Consider the following 23631-nt stretch of genomic DNA (forward strand, 5'->3'; position numbering starts at 1 on the left):
AGGATGTTGTATTTTTAGTCAATGTAAGAACATATAGTTCGGGCTTTTGGACAGTTTAGAAATTAAATATTTATACATTGTCTGTGCCTCATGAGCTAAACTGTTCATATGTCATAACAAAACAGCTCTTCACAGAACTATTTAGCTTATAAATAGTTTAGCTTTGAAGCCTCTTCTAATTGGGGTTTTGAGTGCCGGTGAAAATAATACATGTGGAGAAAAGAAGCACATTTACCACACAGATTATTATATTATTGTATTTAATGATTGTGTTTATGATCTTCATCACAGATGCTACAATTCCTTATAGGCTTGGTCTTCTCATACTGAAGTAAATCTTAACTCTTGTAACATACCTATGTTAAAATTCGATGCCAGTTTTTTGTGGGCTAGTGTTTCAAATGTGATTCCTCACTGTTAATTTTATCACTCTCTTTTCTGCATGCATTTGGACATTTTTTTTCATCTTATTGTCATGTAACAGTGCATTTTTGTATGTAGTGATAAGATGAAGCTCAGAAGAATATTTGTACAGAGCAAAAAGTAATCTCTCTGAATTGCAGTTAAAGAGAATCTGCTTTCAATTAGTTGAGAAATGTAGGCTGGGGTTTCAGAAGAGCCTGAGGAAATTAGATGCTTGGCTCCTGTTGACATCAGAATCTGAGTATCCAATTCCCTTACCCCAGAGTTACAGGTTAATAAATCAGGGCAACTGTCAAAGAGATCTGATACGCAGTCCTAAAATAATAATCTGTCTTGAACTTTTCACATAAGAGGCAAAATAAGCACAGAAATCTGTCATTTTATTCCGAGTGCTTTCCTCAAGGAAAATGTTTTGCACATACATGAGACCTAATCTTAAAACCCATGGTGAGCGGAGCCCTCACTGGGAAAGACATCTCCCATGGGTTCTCATTATCAGAGTCCCAGTGTAGCTGCAAATGAGGGATCAGGTCCTTCTTCTCTTCTCTCAAAGCAGCCTAAATGAGTAAGGACTGAGTTTAACTGGGAAATAGTGGAGTAGATAGTGCCAGGCGTGTCCAGACCCGTGCCCTTGCACTTGCGCTGCCTGCAGTAGCGGGGTAGGGCTTCTGCAGTTCTGCAGCGGGAGGCAGGGAACTCGCTGCAGATGCCACTGTGCGTTTCCTGTGACATCCTGGTTTACCTGCAGGGAAAGGACCGTGAAAAAGCAGACTGGGCTGTTGATTAGTCACATATGGTCTCTTTAAAAGCTCATCCGACTTTTAGTGTAACAGAACTTGTGGTTATTGAATCAGCAAACCACTTTGGCCAGTATTACTAGATCTTGACAGCAAATCACAGAATAAAGTAGGTCTCTGCTATTCTAGAAACATATGGTACTTTGGCCTATCAAGCACAGCAGTTGTCTTCTCACTCAAACAAACATCCAGTATGAGTCAGTCACCTTGTAGCTAACAATGTCTCATTATTCAGCAGCACAGTTCCAGTGTAAATTATGTGAGTGCATCCAGTTTCACATCTAATAGTATCTAAAATGCAATGAAAAGCTTAAGATTTTAACTGTGCGTCGTTGTCATATCTTTTCACCTGCCTTCCACTGTATTTTCTATGTGCCTGTTTATTGCTTCCTCTGTACTGAACCTTTGCATACATTCAGTATGCATATATTCAGTGCACTGCATAATTCATAAAGCAGCACCTACCTGCTTCGCTTATGTGACAGTTGCACTAGAAATGCAGCAGGTCTCTACAGTATTTCACCTGGGCTATAGTCCCACAACCTTCCTACCTCTTGCTTGCTATGGGCCTAAAGATGTAGAAACGCTTCTGTGACATAGCAGTATAGAGCATTTAATATATAGCAGCTCAGCATACTAGAGAATATTTATGCAAGGTTACTGTGGTAGATATAACTGGGTTTTATTGCTATTTTCTCCCTTTGCAGGGGGATTAAAAAAAAAAGTCTGTTAGCATCATTCTTCTCTTGGGAGCCTGAGTCTAAAGCTGAAATAGTAATTTAACTTTTAACGGCTCCTTGGAAAACAACATCAGGACTTATGTGTCCAAAGGTGTCAGCTTTGTTTTTACAATCTTTGTGGAGAATTCTTCTCTACTTTTATAAGCTGGACACTAGAAATCAATCTCATATGAGGCTTACTGAGTTTTGTTGACATTTTCTTGACTTGCCAGCACTGACAAGAAGCAATACTAGTATTTTCTTTAAAAGTAAATTTTCTGCATCAAGGAGAGATTTTCATATGCTGCATATATTACTTAGGGAATAACCTTTAAAGTTGTATATATCCTTGTGCCTTCACTGTCAAAGTTTTAATACTTGCCAGAGTTTCAGATTTGAAATTATGGGCAAGGCTGACAGCACATCGTTACTTTTCAAGTAAAACTATGTTTCAGTTAGGTTGCAAGTTTGCCAAAACTCTAATAATTTTGGCTGAAATCATCCATGCCAGCTATCTTCTTTAGTCTGAAATCAAACCCCACAGGAAAATGAAAAATACTGTTTAGAGTTCTAAAAACAGGATTTTACAAAAATTAGATGTTTTTTCATTCATAGTGAAATATTTTTGTATTTTCTTCGAACAGGTCTAGATTTTGTGTCAGGGACGCATCTTTTTCTGTTGTTATCGATATATGGCAAATATTGCCTAATTACATAACCCGTTGAAAATTCCGGGTTATGAACAGCCAGAGTTTTTACCACTTTCTTAGACAGATACCACTTTCTTAGATATAGTAAGCTGTGTAAGATTTTATCAGTGAAATAATCTTTCTACAGATCTAGTTTGAACTAATAACAATCAGGGTGGCCATGGTGCTGTATTCTAGTTTCTAGTTCCTTGACCAGGTAGCTTATCAATGTACTTAAATAAAAGAAATCGGTTTTATAAAAATTGTTATAATTCATAATATTAATGCAGAGCAAGAGCTAACAGTGTCATATATTTATTTTGTTCCATGACTCCCTCCAATAGTTCCAGCAAAGCTTGAAAATGCATTTAGCTCCTTAATTCTGTTAAGAAGCGTGAGGTTTGTAGTACAGACAGAACCTTTAATCAGCTCCAGAAACACTTCTGGAGCTCTTCATACTAACAACATTTTTGGAAAAGTTTTATTCACACATGAATAACTGAATCCAGTGGGCAAACAACTGTAATGGATTAGTTGAACCACTTCAGAAAAATACATTTATGTGCAACGAACAATCAGCCCTTGGAAAATTCTATTACTGAAAATTATTGAAACAAGTAAAATTAATCCGATTGTCTTCACTGGAAGCAGAATCAGGCTAATATTAAATACTCTTGTACACAAAAGAATAGTTTAAATCATGAATACTAACAGGTAGCAGGGTGTATGTGTGGGGATTAGTGTCCAAATTTGAACGTTCAAGGTCTCAAGCAGAAGCCTGCTGCTTGCTCCCTGTAATTGGTGGAGTCTGACTGTAAACACCTGGACTAAATGGAAGTGGCACATCTGGAGTCCTCCAGTTACTGAAGAGACATGAGACAGGACCACCAGTTAGGAGGCTGCTCACGCCTTGTGCTTATGGACAGAAACTGTTTAGATTGAGGGAAAAGTGAGTCTTGGCGTGCCAGAAAATAAGGGGTGCCAGAAAGAAGTGGTCTTGGAAAAAAGAAGGGGACCCAAACAGAAGAAGGTGACGTTCCTGGCTAGAGGAAAGATCCTGGAAGTGGGGGAGATCCTGGAGATCAGGGAGCTGTGAGGAGATGGAAGCCAGGGGATGCACCAAGGGCACTGGCTGATGATGCCTGAGACAGGTAACGGTGAGCAGCCACGCAGCAGGGACGGACCTGACTTTCTGCCCAAGCATCCCGGGCCAGCAGCCACCTCCCTGCAGGGATGGAAAGTATGGGTGGAAGGTGTGAAAGATAATCAAGTAGTTGCAAAGACTCTCATCTTGTCGGTTCTTCAACAAAGCCCAATATCCAGATCCACTGCAGGTGGTCATTTACTCTATCTTGCCTGTGACATCTTAAAAGCATTATCTCAAAAAGTCCTACTTAAATTTTGGCTCAGCTGATGTCAAGGAAAAGTTCCTAAGCAGACCCATGATTTTCTGTCTTAGTTAGCTGTGTAAAAACTGCTAGCAGAGGATTTTTTTTTTTTTTTTTTTTAAGATGCCTCTTAAGTCCGTATATTTTCTGGATTGTTCATTCTTCTGTGGTTTTGAATTCAGACCAGTTTAAGCTGAATGGCTGAAACATGTAATTTCTTAAGGACAAAAAAAACCAGCCAGGCTGTAAAACATAATTTTTTTTAAGGAGAAAAAACCAACCATGTGAACTTGCTCTTACTTTCCCATTTATTTTATATGTCTGTTGGATTCTTTGTGTGATTTGTTTCACCAATACAAAGTAAGACTTCAGAAAGGCATTTGATTTCTCTTCATCTTAAAAATCCATCAGGAGGAGGACTGGAAAAGTAATACTTGATGTCTTCATCTGTATTTATTTATGAAGACATATTAATTCTTGGTAAATTAGGCTTGGTATTACGAGTAGAATTTTTTGACGTTGCTTTTTTCATGAAATGAGTTTGGGCAGTGTTTTGAATAGCAGAAGTTTATCTAATCATCTCTTTTGCAAAGGATCAATGATTTGTTCTTGCTGACTCTCAGCAGTGCCTTGGAACACTTTCTGAAGTGTCCTGTGTGACAGCTGGGTATCTGACAGGACTACTAAACAACAGTATTTCCTTTTCAGGCAGTTTCCTTTCCATCCTCCTCTTGCTCTCTTGTTGTTGTAAATTAGAAACTGCTGATTGTATCCACATAATTTAAGGTAATTAGAAAATTAGATAAACTGTCCCAACACTGTTTATCAGGTTGGAAACAGTGACCTGCTTTATCTGAGGAGTTAGGTTTTTACTTGATGCACCTAAGATGATAAATAAATATACAAGAGGGCCAAAATACTGTAGAAGGTGAGACGTGACAGTGCATGAATGAGAAACTCTATGGACTACTTTTTCGTTATGATTATTATTATGTAAACCATACTTGTCTCTTTAGGATTGACTCCTACAGTACATGAAAGTTGTAGTAATTATGAATTATCAATTACATTTGAAGAATGAGAAATAAGTTGCTCAATTCATTTATTCTGTTAATAATTCAGTTGAATCAACAGTCAAATTAGCTATGTGAGATGTTGAGAGCTATGAGTATTAATTCAGAAAAGGTTTCTTAAGCATCTGTACATACAGTAGATAAAGTTATGCTTTTTATGATAAATATGAATAATCTGGTGCATACTTACAGTGAAAGTATATTGGGTTTTGAATTTTCTGAAATTAAGAACCTATAGTTATTAGAAAAAAAAGGAAAAAAGAAACCCCTCAACCAAAAAACCCAGTCGGTCAAAAGATATACTTTTTGTGTGTGTCAATTTTAAGTAAAAACTGATGAGCCAATATTTTGTTTGTTTTAGTATAAATTAGTTTTTTGGACTTAGCCTTAGGAAGGCTTGCAGCAGGACGGCTCCAGGAGTGCTTGGAATGTTGCTGCATGTCCTGCCTGTTTTCACCAGACAGGACAGAACTGGATTGAGAGATACTGGGCGTTTCAATTTAGTTGTTCAGGCTCTCCTCCTTATAACACAGAAAAAAGGAGACAAAAGCAGCAGCTAGAATTCTTCTCTACCACTTTCTCCTCCTCTTGTCTTCTGTGACAAAAAGACTGATAAAACCTAACCTCTTTTTCTTCCTACTCTGAGATGACAAAAGTTGGGAAATGAACACGGTATCTCAGGTATTGAGCTGCATCTAAAAGGGCAGTTTTGGAGCAATTTGGGATTGTAAGAATATTGGAGGAGCAACCCTTTGATTGCTTGGAGGGGGTAAAATCAATTGGAAGCAATCCATGTGGTTCTTTACTCAAAAGTCTCATCCCAATTATATTGAGGAGACTCATGCGGAGAAGTCACGGCTTGAAGGCCGCGCTTAGAGAGTGACAAAACTCATCCTGGGATTATTCCTTCTTCTCTTGGTCTCCATTTCTGGGGATAAAGAGCCAAATCAAAACTTTCCCAAAATTCAGGAAGCTCTGGAATGCTGCCAGGAGCAAATGCAACCCATGCTTCTTTTATGTATGTCTCTCAGGGAAAGGGGAATGATCATTTCCTCAAAGTATATCCTTGAACACTGTAATTTCTGTTTATTTGTGTGATCAAAATTGTCCTCCCATAAAAAAAATATGTAATAAATACTGGACTTCTATATACCACAAACTACATCATGATGATCTCATTTGTTTCCAGTTTCCCCAAAATCTTGCTATAGCGGAGCCGCCTCTCCAAACTGATCACTGAAACAGGATCCGCATGTTTGCAATTTCTGTTAATGACAGTTGCATCCTATCTTTACAGAACTGCATAGAGCAAAAAGCATGCTATAATCAGTCATTTTTTTTAACTTTTATCTAAATGAGTCTCTTGAAGTTATGTAATGGCACATCTGGTCCTTTTGAGATAAGATACTTTGACAGTTAGTGGAATTACATCTTTTCACTCAAGCAAAAGTTGTATTGAGAGTTTCCATTTGATATAATGTTGTTCTAATATGAACTACAGTTATGTCCCTAATGTGCATTTTAGACCATTGCCAATCCTTGCCATCTTCTTCTAATAATTTGCTTAATTTTCTTACTGTCCCAGTGGTGTTCAGTATCTTATCGCTATTAGCAAATTGAGCACAGTCTCAAGTGTCCTATAACATGAAACAAGGCTCTTTCAACTTTGTCATCCACCAAGGTTCAATCAAGCTCAGATGGGTAAATGTTAGACTGAAAGTACTCGAAACATAATACCAGTATATTCTATCTGAATTCATATTTCTGTGTTAAATAATATCTCTTATATACAACAGAGAATATCTGCTTCTAAAAAGCTTTGATATATTGTTAGCCAAGTGATCCAATCCTTAAAAAAAACTCATGCTGCTAATCTGATTTATTTCATTGGGATTATTTCCAGAACTAGCTAATATAAAGATAACATAAAAGTGCAACCCAGATCTTCAAGCATAGGTGAATGAGTCAAGATGTGAAGAAAACAGGTCTAAGTAGATATTACAGAACTGTATTGACAATTAAATACCTTTTTTGTGTTTTTATTTCGTGCTGCATAGAAAGCTAGTTGTATTGTCAAAACTCTGCTCTTGTAAGTGCTCATCTGTAGTGATGCTCTTACAGTTTGTCCTTCAAAAGAGAGGCTGAAAATATATTTATTATTTTCACTAAGAGCTTTTGGCTAGGGTCTCCATCTAGACCAAATCTAGAGCAGTTTGATGACTGTTACCTATCTCCAAAATAGCAGCTTTTCTCCCCCCCCCCCCCCCCTTTTTTTGGGGGGGGGGGGAAGGGGGAAGATATGTTGCTCTTGGAAATGTGCAGAACTTGCAGTATGTGCATTTATCATGGTGTAAAGTTTGTAATTTTGGAAGTCTGGTGTTTTGTTTTATTCTTTAACTGAGACAGGCCACTTACTCTCTGTTACATCCAGTAAATCAGGACAGTCGGTACTGCCCATTAGGTTTACTCTGCTTGAAATTCATTATCTGACCATCCAGTATTTACAAATGAATTTCAGTGAAGCAGATCGTCTGTTTGTCTCTTGCTAGCATTGCTGTGCACTGCTAACAGAGGGCTGGTTAAAGCCAGACAGGAACATGGGTAATGTGGCTGCCCTGCTTGCGTTCTGCATGTACTTCTGTTACTGCCTGGTAGTGCTCTTGGTTCCTCCTCATTCCTGTGGGCTTCTGTTTTTGTGATCTAGTGACTGAAAACAGCATGGGGCTGTATATTCACCCTGTACTTGGAGCCAAAAAGACTTCTCATGCCTCCCCAGCTTGGTTAGTATCTCTAGATGTAGAGCTGATTCCCAGCTCCGAGGCGCTAGGAAGCTATTCCTGTTTATCATACTTCTCCCACTGTTGTGCTCCATTCTCACATGCATCATCCGCATTATGTGTTTGTAATTAGTGTAAGAGAGGGCAAAATACAGCTTGCTGCATATTTTTATTTGATTTCTGTTGACTGTAGGAGTATGCTCGTTACTCTGTCTCTGGCCTCTGAAATTACAGATCTATTTTCTTCTCTTTTTTTTTTTCAATTGCTGTGAAAGTTCTGTAGAACAGGTTTACCTACCATTGGAGTAATCAATAATAAATTGTAAATCAGTAAATAGTAAACCTGCAGAGCACAATGATGGCATATCCAGTTTGAACAGATAAACTCACTTCTTTCCAAAGCAGCACGGGATATTCAGGTAGTTGGATCTCCACAATCCAAAGGAAAAGAGAGAGCTCTTCCTCCAATAAAACTAACCTCATAATCATTTGCTTGCTTTTTAATACTTGCCATGCCATCACTACATCTTAAAATAATTAAGAGTCATCGAAGATGTTGCAAAGAGAATGTGTCTGGTTCTGGTTTATGAGTGGTCCCTCAGATACTTGACAAATAATATCAGTGCATTAGGATTATCAGACTCAAGAGTTTTGGATGGGTTCTAGAAGTGTTTAGGGAACTGGAAGCATGCAGGAATTTGGTGGCAGAACACACACGGTACACCACCACACAGAGGATAGAAAATCATCCATACAAGTGTGTGCAAAACTAGAGACAGCTTTAAAGATTCCTACTGCTGTCTTGAAGCAAACAGGCAGGCAGTGTGGTGAATAGACAGCACTGGTGAGATGTGCTTGCGTGAGTCCATGGCCTAGAGATAAGACTCAGTAACCTAAGAGTTAAGCGATTGAAATTTGCAAAAACTGTTTGGGAGGATCTCCCAGAAACTGCATCACAAATAGTGATTAAAAAAATTTTAAAATAAATTTTAAAAAAGGCATTGGTCACAATGATGAGAATGGTCTCCAGGCACACTTCTGTAAGGCCTGTCTGCAGTGATCAGTAAAGCAGAAGGGCTCGATTTGAATTTATAGATCCTCCAACCAATTGCACTTAAGTCCTGTAGTTTCATTTGTGTTTTGTTCATTAAGAAACCCTGAAATAGTATGACGTGCTGAGACAGCAATGTGTATTAATGCAGGTGCTGCACTAGAATGGTTTTATGGTTTCTTCACCGGAGCTGGCTTGCAGACAGCCCGGGGCAGCAGAACTTGACCTGTTTGCACCTGTCTGTCCTGCCCACTGCTGTTCTCAAGTCCAAGCCAGATTGCATGGACGGGGCAAAAGTGTTTGTGCTGTACTTCTGTGCCAGACCTTACTGCTGGAGTTCAGCAGCTAAGCGGTAGGCATGCCTGTAGAGTCAGAGCCCTTAAGACCAGCGTGGCCTTTTACAATCATAGAATCATTTAAGTTGGAAGAGACCCTTAAGATCATCGAGTCCAACCGTTAATCATTTTGTTTGTCCTAGATAACAATACAGGCCATACAGTCTGATCCAGGGGTTCCAGCATCTGGCTGAACAGCTGGTGGTAGAGTCTCAAATAATCAGAAACTTACATGGATGTAAGAAAGGCAGTAAATCCACCACTTTCCCAAAAATGTGATTTATGTTGTGCTGAAAGAGAACTTGTTCATTAAAACCCAGCTGAATCTCTGAGGGGGAGCTAATGCACCACAGTCTGTTCTGTCATATCCCACAAGAACGGGCTGGCAACTAATCTTGGTCAGTGATGTTAATGAATGGAGGCAGATTCCTCTCAGAGGGATTTAGTTATTAGCACACACCATCAGATCAGTCTTGCTCAACTAAACAATTAAAATAACGTTAAAATAGTCATGAAAGTGTATTCCCAATATGTGGTTCCACCCACGCACACACACTTTGATATTGCACAGATGATAGTTCCCTTCTAGATAAATATCTTCATTCAGAACTACCTCAACTCCAGAAGGTTCCCAAATGCGGCAGCCCAGTCACCTCCCACTTCAACAGTTGAATCCTTTCATGGAAAACTGGATTTAGTATTGTCCTGTGAAAAAGACACACAGTAAATCAGGCTGAAATACCATGCTATAAATCTCCAAGAGTCAGGGCAAGGAAGGACAATCATTTCAGTCATTCTATGAAAAGAATAATGGTTCTGCAGTTCAGTATAAAATCTCATCTTTCTATATCCATAAGTCATCAAGCAGAACAAAACAGATTCTGACAAAGCATTCCTTCCATATGAATGTGCAGAATTAAGGGCATTGCTAAACTTTTTCAGATTTTGATATTGTCGTCATAAGCATCAAGGCCTAGTTTGGAAGTCATCTTGCAGTCACCTTTCTTAACTTCGCTAAGTAAATGGCAGTCGCCAAAACAGTGAAATCATTGATGTTTGCCTGGAACTGCTCAGTGGCAAACTATTAATCCTTGCTCGAGGGAGGTGCATTGGGCAGGCAGCGCACGCAAACAGAAATGTGAGGTGTATCTTCAAAAAATTGCAGAAGTCATGAGAATTCCTGTATTGGACAGTCACGTTTTTCTAATCAGTATAATTAGAAAATATAATTATTAGACATTTCTTTCAAATTTAATGGTATGGTAGATTTCTATGATTGAGTAGCAAATCATGTTTTAAGTAGATCTGCAGCATAGGTACAGAACCTACATATGCCATATATATATACACCATGAACATATACTAAAGTTTCATGATGTATGTTCTGCTTAAATGTATTGAAAACATCTTTTATCATCTTTGTGACTTACGTTTTATTACCTTCAACTCTGTATGTGCTGTAACAAAGAACTCAGTTTGAACAGAAATTGTGAGAAATATATTTGATCTTCTAGTTTTAAGACTGGAAGTTAGTGTTAATGCTGAATTGGAATAACATGTTTTCAGGTATCTTATCAGATATTTCTTTCCTTTTCCTATAAAGTGATTATTACCCAATATTGCAGATGGAAATGGCATCAAGCCTTAAAGTTGTCTCACACTTGTTTTATGTGGGTTTTTTCCTCTTCGTTCTGCTCAGTGTTAACTTACGTAAGAGCTATGCTGACTTTTATTAGTGTATTAAATCTCTGACATCTTTGGCACACAATACTTCTGGTTCTTGCACAAGGGGTGTTACACGTTATTTAGAAATAAACAATTTTTACATCCACAGGGGCAGCATCTGCCATGATTTGAGACAGGAGAAAACACCCAGGTCATGACCTTATGCAATAAACAGATTAATATTCCTCTTTCTCATGATGATACAGCCATAGCATGCATTATTACTATTTGTTCATGTAGTAGGAGCCAGCTGACACCTCAGCTGAATCCACTACTTCACCAAGTACAAAGAGGCTTTTCAGAGCACCCAAATGACCTTTACCTGTACATGCAACATAGTGCTTTAGCAGAAAGAGGGAATTAAGGAAGCATGAATCAATGTGTTCCCAATTTTACTGTTAGGGTCAGGAGGCACGAATATGATGTATTAATTTAATTTGAAGTTTTCTTCCTAGGAGCATATACCAGGACCACATCTTTACAGGAGACATTACTTCCATGTTGAAGCAGGCAGAAACCCTGCAAATATCTAAGGTGGCTACTCAGAAGAATAGGACAAAGAGCAAGTATGGATTTCTGAAACAGATTTTTGTATAGGCTAGCCATTGTCCTGGGGCTGCCTGTGTACTGTTCCGCTAAATTACCTTACCTATCTAAACTGCTTGGATTCCTAGCTTACCTCAAGGTCCTGTACGCTGAATTTAATCAAGGCTCAGTCAAAAATTAATTAGAGCCTTTGGCCCTCTGCTTACATCAAGAGAAGATGTTTCTAATTCTGATCAGGTAGCCTGGCAAGGCTCAAAAGTTGCAGCAGTAATTCATATGCAATCTCATTGTCCCAGTTTGTGTCCACAGCACGCCTGCCACCAATCCCTATTCGGTTTGCAAAAGGAAAACCCACTGTGTGTGTCAGTAATGTTATAAATAATGCGTCCAATTAGTCAGCTACATGCTGTTGCATTTCCCTGAAGCCCACGAATCTGGAAGCCCCAAAGAAACTGTGCACTTTGAGAGAAATGTTTAAACATAAATATTGCCCTTATTCTGAGGTCAGTCCTTTGCACTCTCCTCTCTGTGTTGTACAGCAGAAGACGTACGGAGGCTGCCCCTTGCAGCATTACATAGGACGAGAACAAATACTAAGAGCTCGTGCTGTGATTTCCAGCTGCATGAGGAGGATGCAAGATAAGGGCTGACAGGACAGGCTCCGATGCAGGAAAGATGGAAAGAGGCAGCGGGAGGTATGCGCGTGTGCGCGGTAAAGGAGAGTCCAGGCCTTTCCAGAAGCTAGCAAGATCTTTCACTTCACCTTTTAATTTTTTTATGGTTTCACTGAGGTAGTGAATTGTTTAATGTCATATGAATGACACCAGTACTGAAATGTGATGCAGCTTGCCAGCAGTGAGATGGAGGCCAGCACAACGTGGTCCTTTTCTTCCCAGCCTGCACTTTCTTTTGATACAAGGAACAAAAATTGTGTTTCAAAAGAGAAACAGAATCAAATTAGAATTCACATTAATTGGATTTCCTGCAGTAAAACAAGAAATAAATCAAACATGATCCTGGAAAAATAGTTTCTTGCAGTTGCAAGCTTGCTTTTCCCCTAAAGAGACACTTGTGTTTGCTTTGAGGGGTAACAAAACTATAAACTGAAAAGTCATTTGAAAATGATAAATTAGGCTGTGATTATGCCAAGTGATATTAACTATGCTGACAGACTATATAGCAAGGACTTTTTAACTGATTCAGTTCTGCCTTCTGGCTTGCTCTGACAAGTAGCAATGTGTCAGGCTTGGTTTGTTAGTGAGCTTCATCAACAGCAGTAAGAAAGCCCAAACTTGCACTCTCGGTTCTGTGTTAGGTTCTATATGAACATCATCACAGAGTGGTCCATGGTTTAAACAAATTGTATTTGTATTGTTTATACAAACAGATTTATTTTTGCTGAGTTTTCCGTATCAAGAGAGCAGATGGCTGAAAAAGAAAAATCGTGATGGGTTTTTTTTCTAATGTGACAAGGACACGGGGGATTTCTGGTTTTCTGCTTTGAAGATGCATTGCTACCTCTTCCTCACAAAGTTCTTTTTAAACCACACCATTTTAAAACAAGCCCCCCTTCTGCCTGGGTGTCTAGCTTGCTTTGCATCTCAGTGGCAGTACCTTTCAGCAGAACTGAAATGCTGAACCTAATTTTTTTTCAGCATGGTTTTCTTAAGATCAAGGTGCTATGCAAAATAATGGTGGGACTATATACTGAATGTAAAGTGAAGTGGAAATTAGTAGAGCATCACTGGGCAGTTTTGTGTTCTTGACCTGTGGACCAGCAGAAAAAGGAATGGGACACAAAAATTATCAGTTCCTAAAATATCTCCTCTGCCTTATTGTGGCAGCTTTTTGCCATTAGGTAATAAAAGTAAAAATAATGTATGAAGTTGTAACTTCCCTGAGACTTTTATTCTGCAAGAACCACAGACCCAAGTCTATCAAATGTACTTTCTAAAGGTGAGAATTAAAGACAGTGGACTGCTAATGGCTGACAGTTCAAATGTACTTTATCAGTTCCAATGGGGTACAGTCAGTCCACCTATCTCCCTTCCTTTCCTTTAGTGAGAGAATGTCACGGCTTTATACTGACATTCAGTGCCAATGCTGGGTGCACTCTCTATCGAATGCATCACCTCTTCTTGGTCACATGCTCAGATTTATTTCCAGCACAGTGGCTTGAGTGACAGTTTTCCATTTTCAGTGATGGGTTTTGAGTTCCCAGCTCAGGTTGAGACTGCATTCTTATGTCAAGTGGAAGGGACTTTTTTCCTAGTTCAGTAGAAATTCGGCCTGCCGATTATTTTCAAATCACTTAAAACCAAGATGATAGAAAATTAACCTTTGGCCTTAGATGACAGCAATGTAAAACCCACACAACTGTGGGACATAGGCCAGGCACAAGAGATATCCATGTGCAAGACTCACAAAGTGATTCACAGGAGAACTGTTAAGAGTTGAATCTAGGAATTTCAAAATACCATTTATTCAATAAAAGCGTCTGTAGAAAATAGGAACAATAGTTACAATGAAACAGTTAATCTCAAAATTTAATCTGTTTTAATTCTTCAAGTAATCTTCAAAAGCAGTTTACGGCTTTCAAAATAACAGGGAATTCAAGTAAGAACATTTATTGTGCCCTAGATGATTTCTGACATCCAAAGATGCTGTTAATTTAAATTTTGCATTTATTCACTCTCAGATAGTTTAAGCTAGACAGAGTTTTACTAACTTCCTGAGAATACAGTGCTTTACCATTTGTATTAATCTTTTCTATTTAGTATTTACCAACAGTAGTGTAGCTCCCACGTTCTTACCAACATGGAAGGAAAAAGTGGAACTCAGAGCAGAAGCAGGACTGTGTTGGATTCGGATTTCACTGAATTGCTTTTGATTTTAACGTAACAAAGCTGTGAATCCTCTGCACTGTATTACTAGCCAAGCACAGAGGGAGGATTTTTGGCTCAGGATGCACAAGGGTAGGTTGCAATTTCCAGTGAAGTGTTAGCTGCGGTACATGCTTTTGCTGTTTTGGTGGACTCTAATAGCTGCACAGGTTTTGTGAGAGAAGAGCCAGGCAGCGTTGCAGCCTTCTCAGCCTCTTCAGCATCAGGTTGCATTTTTGGTTTACATCAAAATGACGGCTATCTGAATGGGGTCTGTTACACTTAATGAATTTATGATGAGCGCTACTTCTGTAATCCTGTTATAGCAAAGTCTGCTGCAACAGTCACATCAAACAGTACTGCACAAAGAAACACTTTTACCTTTCTCAAATCTCTTTGTCTCTCTCTCTCCATTGGTGATGGTCGCTCCCATCAGAACGCCCTTCCCCTCCTGCACCGCGGCCACAGGCCGCTGCTCGGCTGTTACCTGTGTCTGGCATGGGACTGGCACACATATCAGCTCAGCAGGTTTTGGTGAGCAGTAAAGAATAGCTGCACAGAAGGCAGCCTTAAGATGATGCTAGGTATGACTGGAAAAGATTCACTGAGCGTTTTTCTAGCTAGGCCATATTTATTACTTTTTGTAGCTTAACTGATTTCTGTAGTTAGAGCATCATTGTACAGTGGGTTTAAGCCACCATTTCTTGAGTCTTGTGTAGCCATTCACTCCTCCGTTGCTTTAAGAAAGGCCTTACCGGCAAGACAGACAAACGGTGATTTTGGTAGCCTTTAATAGTTGCTCTGCACAAATGTGAAGGGCATGGGGAAGAACAAGGAAAACCAGCTCCCATGTTTTTCATTCTTTGAGGAGAGCACTCATGGTGGCTCTTAACAAAGAGGGAAAGAAACCTGCCCATGAGAGGACACAGAATTCTCTATCCAGAAAACCATTCCTGTCCCCAGCCCCCAGCACATGGCCTGAAAATGTCACTCACAAGCAACTCTGCGACTTCAGCATTGAAATATTTCAGTTCCATTTTGAGGTGATCAAATTTGGGACTCTTTCATTTCAGATTTATCTTCCTTAGTTTTATTAAGGTTTTGATTTTTTGAGATCTTCTTCACTTTAATTTTTCAGGGATGTTTTCATTACTGTGTGAGTTGCTTTTAAAACTCAGGATGAAGAAATACTTCCCTTGCCTTAAGAGCTCTTGCCCTGAAGGATTTTACCTTAACAGATACCTCAGATGATGCTTAGCTGCAGGTTTCAGTCACTACAAGCCAGGGAACAACACTCAGATTTTGATTCTTTCAATATAAATGTTTTTTTCTGCTTCTCCTCTGAGACTATTTAAAAAAAAAAACAGTCTGTAATAACAGCAGCTCTCAAACCGAGGAGAAAGTCTTTTCCCTTATCTAGATGACATACCACTTCATACTAATCCATCACTAGCACATCCTTGCTGCCCCCTCTCTGCAATGCCTCCAGGATGATAGGCTTTGTGATTAATTGGAAAAAGAGCAGTCTCTCCTGACCTCAGAGTATGGGAGTAAAAATAGGCTCAGTGTGGAAGACGCTTCCGAAACAGAGTATTTTTTTGTTCTCCAAACCTGTTGGGACTGTTCTACAAGGAGACGGCTGGGCTTTTACTGCCTACACGTGTGCAGTTTGTATTGTTTTCATTTCAAGGTGATGTATCATACGTAAACCAAGATCATCATGAGGTGACAGGCTGACATCTAACCTGGTGTCCTAAGGAAGTGAAGTCGCACAATAAGCATCGGAGTCACTGTCTGCCCTCTTCCAATAACTTTGAATCTAGGTTCAGGCAAATTTGAACTTAAAGTTCATAAAAGCTTAATGAAAACAGGCAGCTGGGTAAAGAGGATAACTGTGTTTTCCCAGAGAGGGAAAGGAGGAGCCCAGTCTGTATCATGTACCAGGGAATCCACGTGGGGGAGAGCTCTTATCACGGCTTCTGAAGCAGGAAAACCTTTGATCAGTGCTTGCCTCCAGAGAAGCCAACTACAAGATGCAACGCCGTGGGAAGGCAGGGTTCATTACTGCGCTGTAAATACATCTCTTGAAATGGCTTCCTTCCAGTCTGCGATGTGAGTGTAACCGCTGCGAGTGGGTGAGTGGCAGGGCCTCAGCCAGGGCACCACCTCGGCTCCGGCAGACGCCCGCTCCCACGGGAGGGTCAAGTTCCTGTGCAAAACAGGCTGGTCCTTGCGTGCTTCTGTTCATGGGGAGAGGCCGGTGGTAAGGTATGGCTAATGCTTCATTTTACAGTCAGGCTAGGTGGTGATCTGTAAAAATTGCACTTAAAAAAACCCATTAGTGCCCCCGGCTTCCTCCTTATCTCTGTACATGAAGAAGCACTTAGGCACAAGGGCAATCCTTTAATTCATAGGGAGAGGACACACTGCAAGCACTCCTGCTCTGAGGAGAGCTGCTCACACAGATGTAATCCTGGCAGCTTCTGGTGTGCTGTGAGGACACTATTTTATCTTTACTTTTAATGGAAGGGTTAAAGTGGAATAGTAATAATGGGACTGATAAATGAAAGGAAAACTGTAACCACATAATTATGTCAGAATCAACTAACAGCCATGAAAAGCCGATTAAACCACATTATGCAGATACATGTAACAGAATACTATTAGTAAGTCCTTTGCAATGGCATGCCTGGCAATTAAGAGAGCAGTATTGGCAGCACACAGTGAAAACAGTGATAATGTATAGTTAAAAATGTTTGGAGACAAACAGTGCATAAAGTACAGGGACAGCCTAGAACTGAAAACAGGAGCGTCCTCAAAGATACCAGCACCCAGGGGAAAAACCAAAGATGTTATTCCAAATAGACTGTTTGACTAGGATGTTGGGCATAGCTTGGCATAATTTATATTTATCATCAAAATGAATTTACTGGCTTATCCATAAGTGAAAGGCTGCAGTGCAGCAAGTAGTCTGTATTTTCCAACTATCCACAAATTTCAGGTTGTGCAGGCTAATGGAGGAATTCACTATTTTTTCTGAATTAAAGAAGCTTGCAGAAATATTCTGATTTAGGCAGTGAGAATATTAGGTAATGTTCCTGTGGTTGCAACTATACAGTAAATATTTGGGAATGAGATCGCTCAGTGTTGTATATTCGTACGTATGTGGTATTTCCAGGTCGGGGACTTGAAGAAGGTGTCACCCATCGAGTTTCTTTCTCATTGGAGTGTTGGGATTTGTTATTTCCTCACAGCCACCACAGAAAGAGAGTGGAGGTTCAATTCTATCCTTCGCTTTCCTTCTTCTGCCCAGTTTTGCAGAGTGGTTCTCATCTGCATTCAGGGAGAATTGCACAGGAACAAGCTCTGAGATTAACGTTAGTGTGGGGTTCAGAGTTCCCACAGGCTTTACAAAAAGCTATGCTCCTACCAGAAACTACTCCATGTGACTGCGGAGAACTCATCTAAGGGAATAAAACCAGCGGGGATGTTTTGGTGTCAAAGGATGAGCATGCTGGAGAGTTCGTATGCCCCTTATTTTCTTCATCATGCCAGGCGGACTTCTGAGACATGCTACCAAGAGAGTTTGCTTGCAGAAAACCAGCATGGATCCTTTAAATATTTATCCTACATCCTGTTTTCCAACAGATACATGCAGGTTTCCTTCCTGCTTCATTTTTGGAGATGGCTGAACTAGTGTGAAATGCAGATAATGAGAGGTCAATAGCATCTGTGCCCACAGCAGTGCTTTCCTGAGCTATTATAAAGCAAAGGAAGGGAGAGAGTGTGCGTGCAGTTACACTTTGATTACAGAAGCCAGGCAATATGTATATAAATGAAATTCTGTCAACAACTTAAGTACTAGGGATGTGCAATTAATGAAATCTCTGCGAAACCAAGATTTATCATGACCAGGAGACATGCCTTTACTTAAATGGAGAAGTGAGACTGTGTCCGTAGAAGGTTAAAGCATTTAATTGTACTATGATGTCTATATTTACTTGGGCTATTTTTCCTCATACTTTATATGTGAGAATGGTGATGCTTACAGACTACTTTCCATAAGAGAAGAGTATCATTATATCCATTTTTACATGTGAAGAAACTGACACCAGAAATTTGGAGTACCCTAGGTCAGGTACCATACCATAGCAATGGGGGAGTTAAGAGCCCAACCTTTTTGTGTCCTAATTGGGTATACTATATAATGGATCGTGCTGGATTTAGTCGCACAGTAAATTTAGCTACTGATAGTATTAAACACCTGGTTTTTTTCATCCTTTTATTTGAAGCTGGAGCATCATATTGCTTCTCCAGCAGAGAAATAACTTAAGTCCATTTCTTTCCCCTTTTCCAGAACTCACAGAAAACTAATTGTTTCAGAAGTAAGAAACACTCACTGGTAGCAGCGTGTGCTCCTACATCATCCAGAAAGGATGCTTTTCCTGTAAACAAAATAATATAAAAATAATAAATAAATAAAAACCACTCTAGTAGTAAACCTTGGGCAACACCTGTAACAAAAATTATGCCTATGACAAATGAGTATCACTCCCAAGTTGTGTCCGTCCATAAGGTGTGTTGTATTCTATCAGGACGTGCAGCTCTGACATACACTGAACATACAAACCCTGTTACAGCTTTTGCCCACTCTTGACTTTGAAGATTCAGCTTATGTGTTTGCCTTTAAAAGAGTATTGTTAGAATGTTCTCGTAGTTGACAGTACTACTGCTGAGCTCAAGGCACGCTTCTGGAAGATACCCCTCAGACACTCTTACGTTCTTTCTGCATACTTCCACAGATCCATCAGGCAAAATATCACTAATGTTACGAACTTCTAATTTCACAGATGAAGGAACTTGGTGTCATTGTATACAACTGTAGCTGCCTGGTCCTGGATTTACAAAGGATATTCGCCCTGTATAGCTCATTAAGATACAAGAATAAAATACCTCCGAGTTGGTCTAAGAGACTATATGGAGTGTACGATACTCAGAATAAACTGACGCTGCAGCTGAACGAGACAAAATCAGAAGCTTTTGTGTCGGTAAGTTCTAAAATGAGTTGCAGAGAGGGAGGGAAGGGAAGAAACTTATTTAACCCACCAGATTTTTGGAAGACCTGGAAATTTAACATCTGCTTACTCTCCCAATATTGTCCTTTACGAACTACAGAGTAGTGAGACCAGGTGTTACTAGCATCTATGAAAGAACCTCAAGTGTCTTTTCACTGATATAGAGATGTTCACAGTTCCCTGCAATAAGTCCATCATAATGCTGTGTCCTCCCTGACAGATGCTGTCAAGGAGAAATTACCATGGAAAGAAGTAATTTCCATGAATAGGAACATATATGGTGTAAATTAAGCCTATACTTAAGTATTTCTCTAAATTGGCCCTAACTGAAGAAGATGCACATTACTGCCATGTCCTTGACCAAAAGCAGCTACTAAAACTGAGATTCACGCAAGTGACTGGAAACTCAACTCTAGCGATAAGACCACTACCGCTGTCACCTACACAAGACAGAACTTGTTTGATGGTCTCATAATGCTGGAAAACCAAATCATTCTGGTTGGGAAAACGGTTATTCCAATAGGTATACTTTTGTGGGGAAGTCTGTAATTGAAAGATGTTTAAAAAGTTATTTGCCTCTTCCTGTGGTGCAGAACAGACAAATCACAATGTATTCTTTCTTCATTCTGATTTCTGTGACATTGTTCATACATGCAATTTGCCGGGACTGAAGACGCTGCAGGATTTCATTTGAGCATTATTCTTTTTCCCTTTCTCTGTAATGTTCACTGCTTTTCCTCTTGTGTTCAAAAAATGATAAGGAGGCCCTTCAAATTAGGTTAGTTATTTACACTAGTAGATAGAAGGTGAATGACTTGGGAGTAAACGAACTGTTAATCAGACATCTAAAATGATACAGAATAAGCTTGATATCAGAGCTTGCATTTTTATCAATGTAATTTATAAGGATTAATCCTCTTTACCCTGTTCCATTGAAAGCATTCATACTTCTGTAGAGCACTATCTACTTTAGCTTTATTTTTAAATGACATTTTAAAACTTCTAAAATTCAGGCAGCAATCCCCATGGAAGCACTGTCTGTGTGTATTTTTAATGGGAAGAAATGGAGCAGTCCTCCATCTCAGCAGTGATGTAGCAAAACTGGAAAAAAGTACACAGAGCGATAGAGATGATGAAAGATGTGGAGTGTGTTTCATTTTGGAGGTAATTACATGAGTAAAAACAACGCCTTCAAAATCAGGAATACAATGAAGTTGCTAAGAGTTATTTACCATTCTGTATAAAACAAGGGGCAAAACCCCATTGCTTTATAGCCAGTTATGTCTGGAACAACGCAAGGCATGTGACACGCTATTAAGTTGTACAGCCACTAGCATAGGATGTTGGTGCAGAGGAGTGGTTACACAGGGCAGGGTTTACCTTCACCTGCTGGGAGCCAGGCAACATTCAGGTGTCCAGGATTTTTCACAGTCCTACAATCAGTGGAGAGACAGAGAGCTATTCTGGAGTGAAAATCCGGAAGTGCCTAAGACAGCCAGAATAAATAGCCATCTGAAGAGACATACGCTTCCATTGATTCTGGAGAGTCTTAAGGACACCCTTAAATTAGAGACTGACTTTCAGACAGTTAGCAAAGGAGCTGTGAAATGAACTCCTACTCCCTTCTAAGCAATCTGTAAGAAATGGAGAAATCCTGCTGAAAGCCAGTCCTGGAGGAGTACACAGTAAGGAAAGCTGGGTAAGGCCAACTTTAAGGAATCTGGGATCCTAGACAAAGACAGGTGGAGAGAGGTGCTACAAAAACTGCTCTTCTGCAGTTTGCAGAATGTTCACTTCCTCCCTGCGATTTGTATTTTCCTTTTGTGTGGGCACCAAAAGCCTCTTCTCTTGAAATCCCACTTCAGAAAACAAAAGGAAGGAGTCACTGGTACTCAGAAGCTCAGATCAGTGAAGTCCAACTCCAAGAGCTACCTGAATTTGTAGCCACAGCCAGTTGGGCTGGTTCTTCCTTCCTGAAAACAGGCTCTTCAATAAATTTCTCACCTACTAGCAAATTCTCAAATGTTTGCCAGCATGCCCCTCTGAAAAGCAGTCCTGGAATTGCACTGGACTGGTTTGGTGGACCAAGTGTTAGCATCACTGTCTGTTCCTGAACTAATGATAAGAACGAAGTCCCCACAAGCCAGGCAGTTCACTTACTGCCATCGCTGCCCTGTCTGTGGGCAGGGGTGGTGGTGCGGCCCTTGCCCAGTGCTGCGCCGCTCCCTCCCCCAGCCCTGCATTGCTCTCTTTCGGGCTGGGACGGCACATCCCCCTGAGCGGGGGCACGGCAAGGTACTGTTGCCCAGTGAGAATAAAGGCCTGTTTCTGGTAGGTGACGAGAAACATCAAATGGGTATTTGATCAGAAACAGCAAGTACCATACAACTAATATGGAGAAAAGTATTAAAATATTCTGTGACCACGGGGGGGGGTCAGCTCTGCCACAGGGTAACAAGTGGAATGCCCAAACACACGTGCTACAGTGAGAGCTTTAACAGAAGTTTTTCTTGTAGTTATCTTCTACATGTCTTTCACTTTCTGGTCTTTATATTGAACACATCTGAAAAAGACAATGCATAAGAATTCCTTTCTTTAGCTGTTCTATAACTTAAAACTTCTATTCAAGAAAATAGTAAGAGTCTAAGCATAAAATCTCAGTGCAATAGCCTCCTAAAATTTCAGATAATAGACATAAATAATATTTAACAAAATCCCTTTACACTTTTTCTTGAGACGAAACTCATTCTTTGAAAACATATTTCACTTTCAATGTTTGTGCTGTATAAAACAACCACCATAACACACAGTCACTGAATTTTTTTGTTATACTCGGGAATTATGGCTTAGTGTTGTTTAGCAACAAAATCGTCTTCCAGACTGGCTGATAAAATGTAAGAGGTTTTGGTTGGTTTTCTTATTGTTCAGGAATGGATCTGCAATATTGGTCTATGAAATCTTGCTACAGTTAATTTTCTAGTACTTTCTGAACTTAGTTGTACTAAATCCTTAAGAACACCAGCCAATGATTAAGAAACCACTGTGATAGGCATTGTATTGAAAGAAAAAAAGACTAATCAAAACCCCGGGATCTGTCCCTAAAGAAAACATACTAATCTAGGTGTCATCTGCAACCCAAGCAGATAACAAAGGTGAGAAGGTGACACAGCAGCAGGAAGGCAGGGGTCTGGCAGGGCCAGCTGTTAAGAAAAGGCCAAGTGGCACCTGCTCTACCCCCATAAAGTGCCTTTCACAACCTCTACTCCCAGGCACCGTGGTGTTGCCTGCGAGCAACTTGGCAGGCGGCTCCGCTTCTCTCTCTGCTCGGGCAGAAGAGCAGAAAGTCCTGGGCCTCTCGGCCACAGACGGGTGATTCCTGCTGGCTTCACCTTGCTGACTGACACATTTGACAGCCCTAGATACGAGGCAGAAAAGCTGAAATCTGGGCTTATCACTTACCAGCTCAGAACCAGGTAAAGAGTTAATTTATACCTGAAGCTAGGTTTTAAAGATAATTTCCTTGCAAAACTGCAGTGACGGAGCAAATGGTGACTTTGTGTGGAACTTTGAACAGAACTGACAATAGACTTAATTCCTGGTCGCAAGTGATGGATCAGGCTCGTGTGGGAAGAATACAGACATTACTCCATCTGATAGTAACCAGCCCTGGGACTCTTGGAACAAAATTCTCTGAAATGTAACTTCAGCTAGAGCTTGTTTGAGGACAGTGGATGTTTTGAAGTTTGTGTCTTCTGCGTTTTACCCACAGTTACATCTAAATGGTGAGGCTTTCAAGGGGAAATTAAGCAAATGCCTCTCCTTTGTACCTTTGAATATTCTAGCAGGACAGCTGAAGGTATTAGTTAATATTCTCTACTAAAATAAAGGATACTACTTGCCATCTCAAGAAGAATGAGGGGAAGAGAAAATGAATCACATATTTTAAATGCCATATTTGAACTTTTCCTTTCACAGAATTCACCTAAACTCTTCTGCCCAAAGGACAGAGTCCTGGATATTGAAGCTATATACAGCGTTATCGATGATGCGAAACAGTTTGTATACATAGCTGTCATGGACTACTTGCCGATCGTCATTGACACCAATGCTAAACGGTGAGTGTCCATGTCCAGGACTAGCAGGTGATCGTA

The 23631-nt window shown here is 40.0% G+C and overlaps 1 protein-coding gene across 1 annotated transcript in view; it reads left to right on the top strand.

Moving 5' to 3' along the window:
• PLD5 (phospholipase D family member 5) overlaps positions 1-23631 on the top strand; it is a 189583-nt gene that overhangs the window by 154937 nt on the left and 11015 nt on the right. Inside the window, 2 exon segments of the mRNA XM_050893661.1 lie at positions 19256-19453; positions 23456-23595. Coding sequence (XP_050749618.1) covers positions 19256-19453; positions 23456-23595 — 338 coding nt within the window.

This window comes from Gymnogyps californianus, chromosome 3, assembly GCF_018139145.2.
Source record: "Gymnogyps californianus isolate 813 chromosome 3, ASM1813914v2, whole genome shotgun sequence".
Lineage (NCBI taxonomy): Eukaryota > Metazoa > Chordata > Aves > Accipitriformes > Cathartidae > Gymnogyps > Gymnogyps californianus.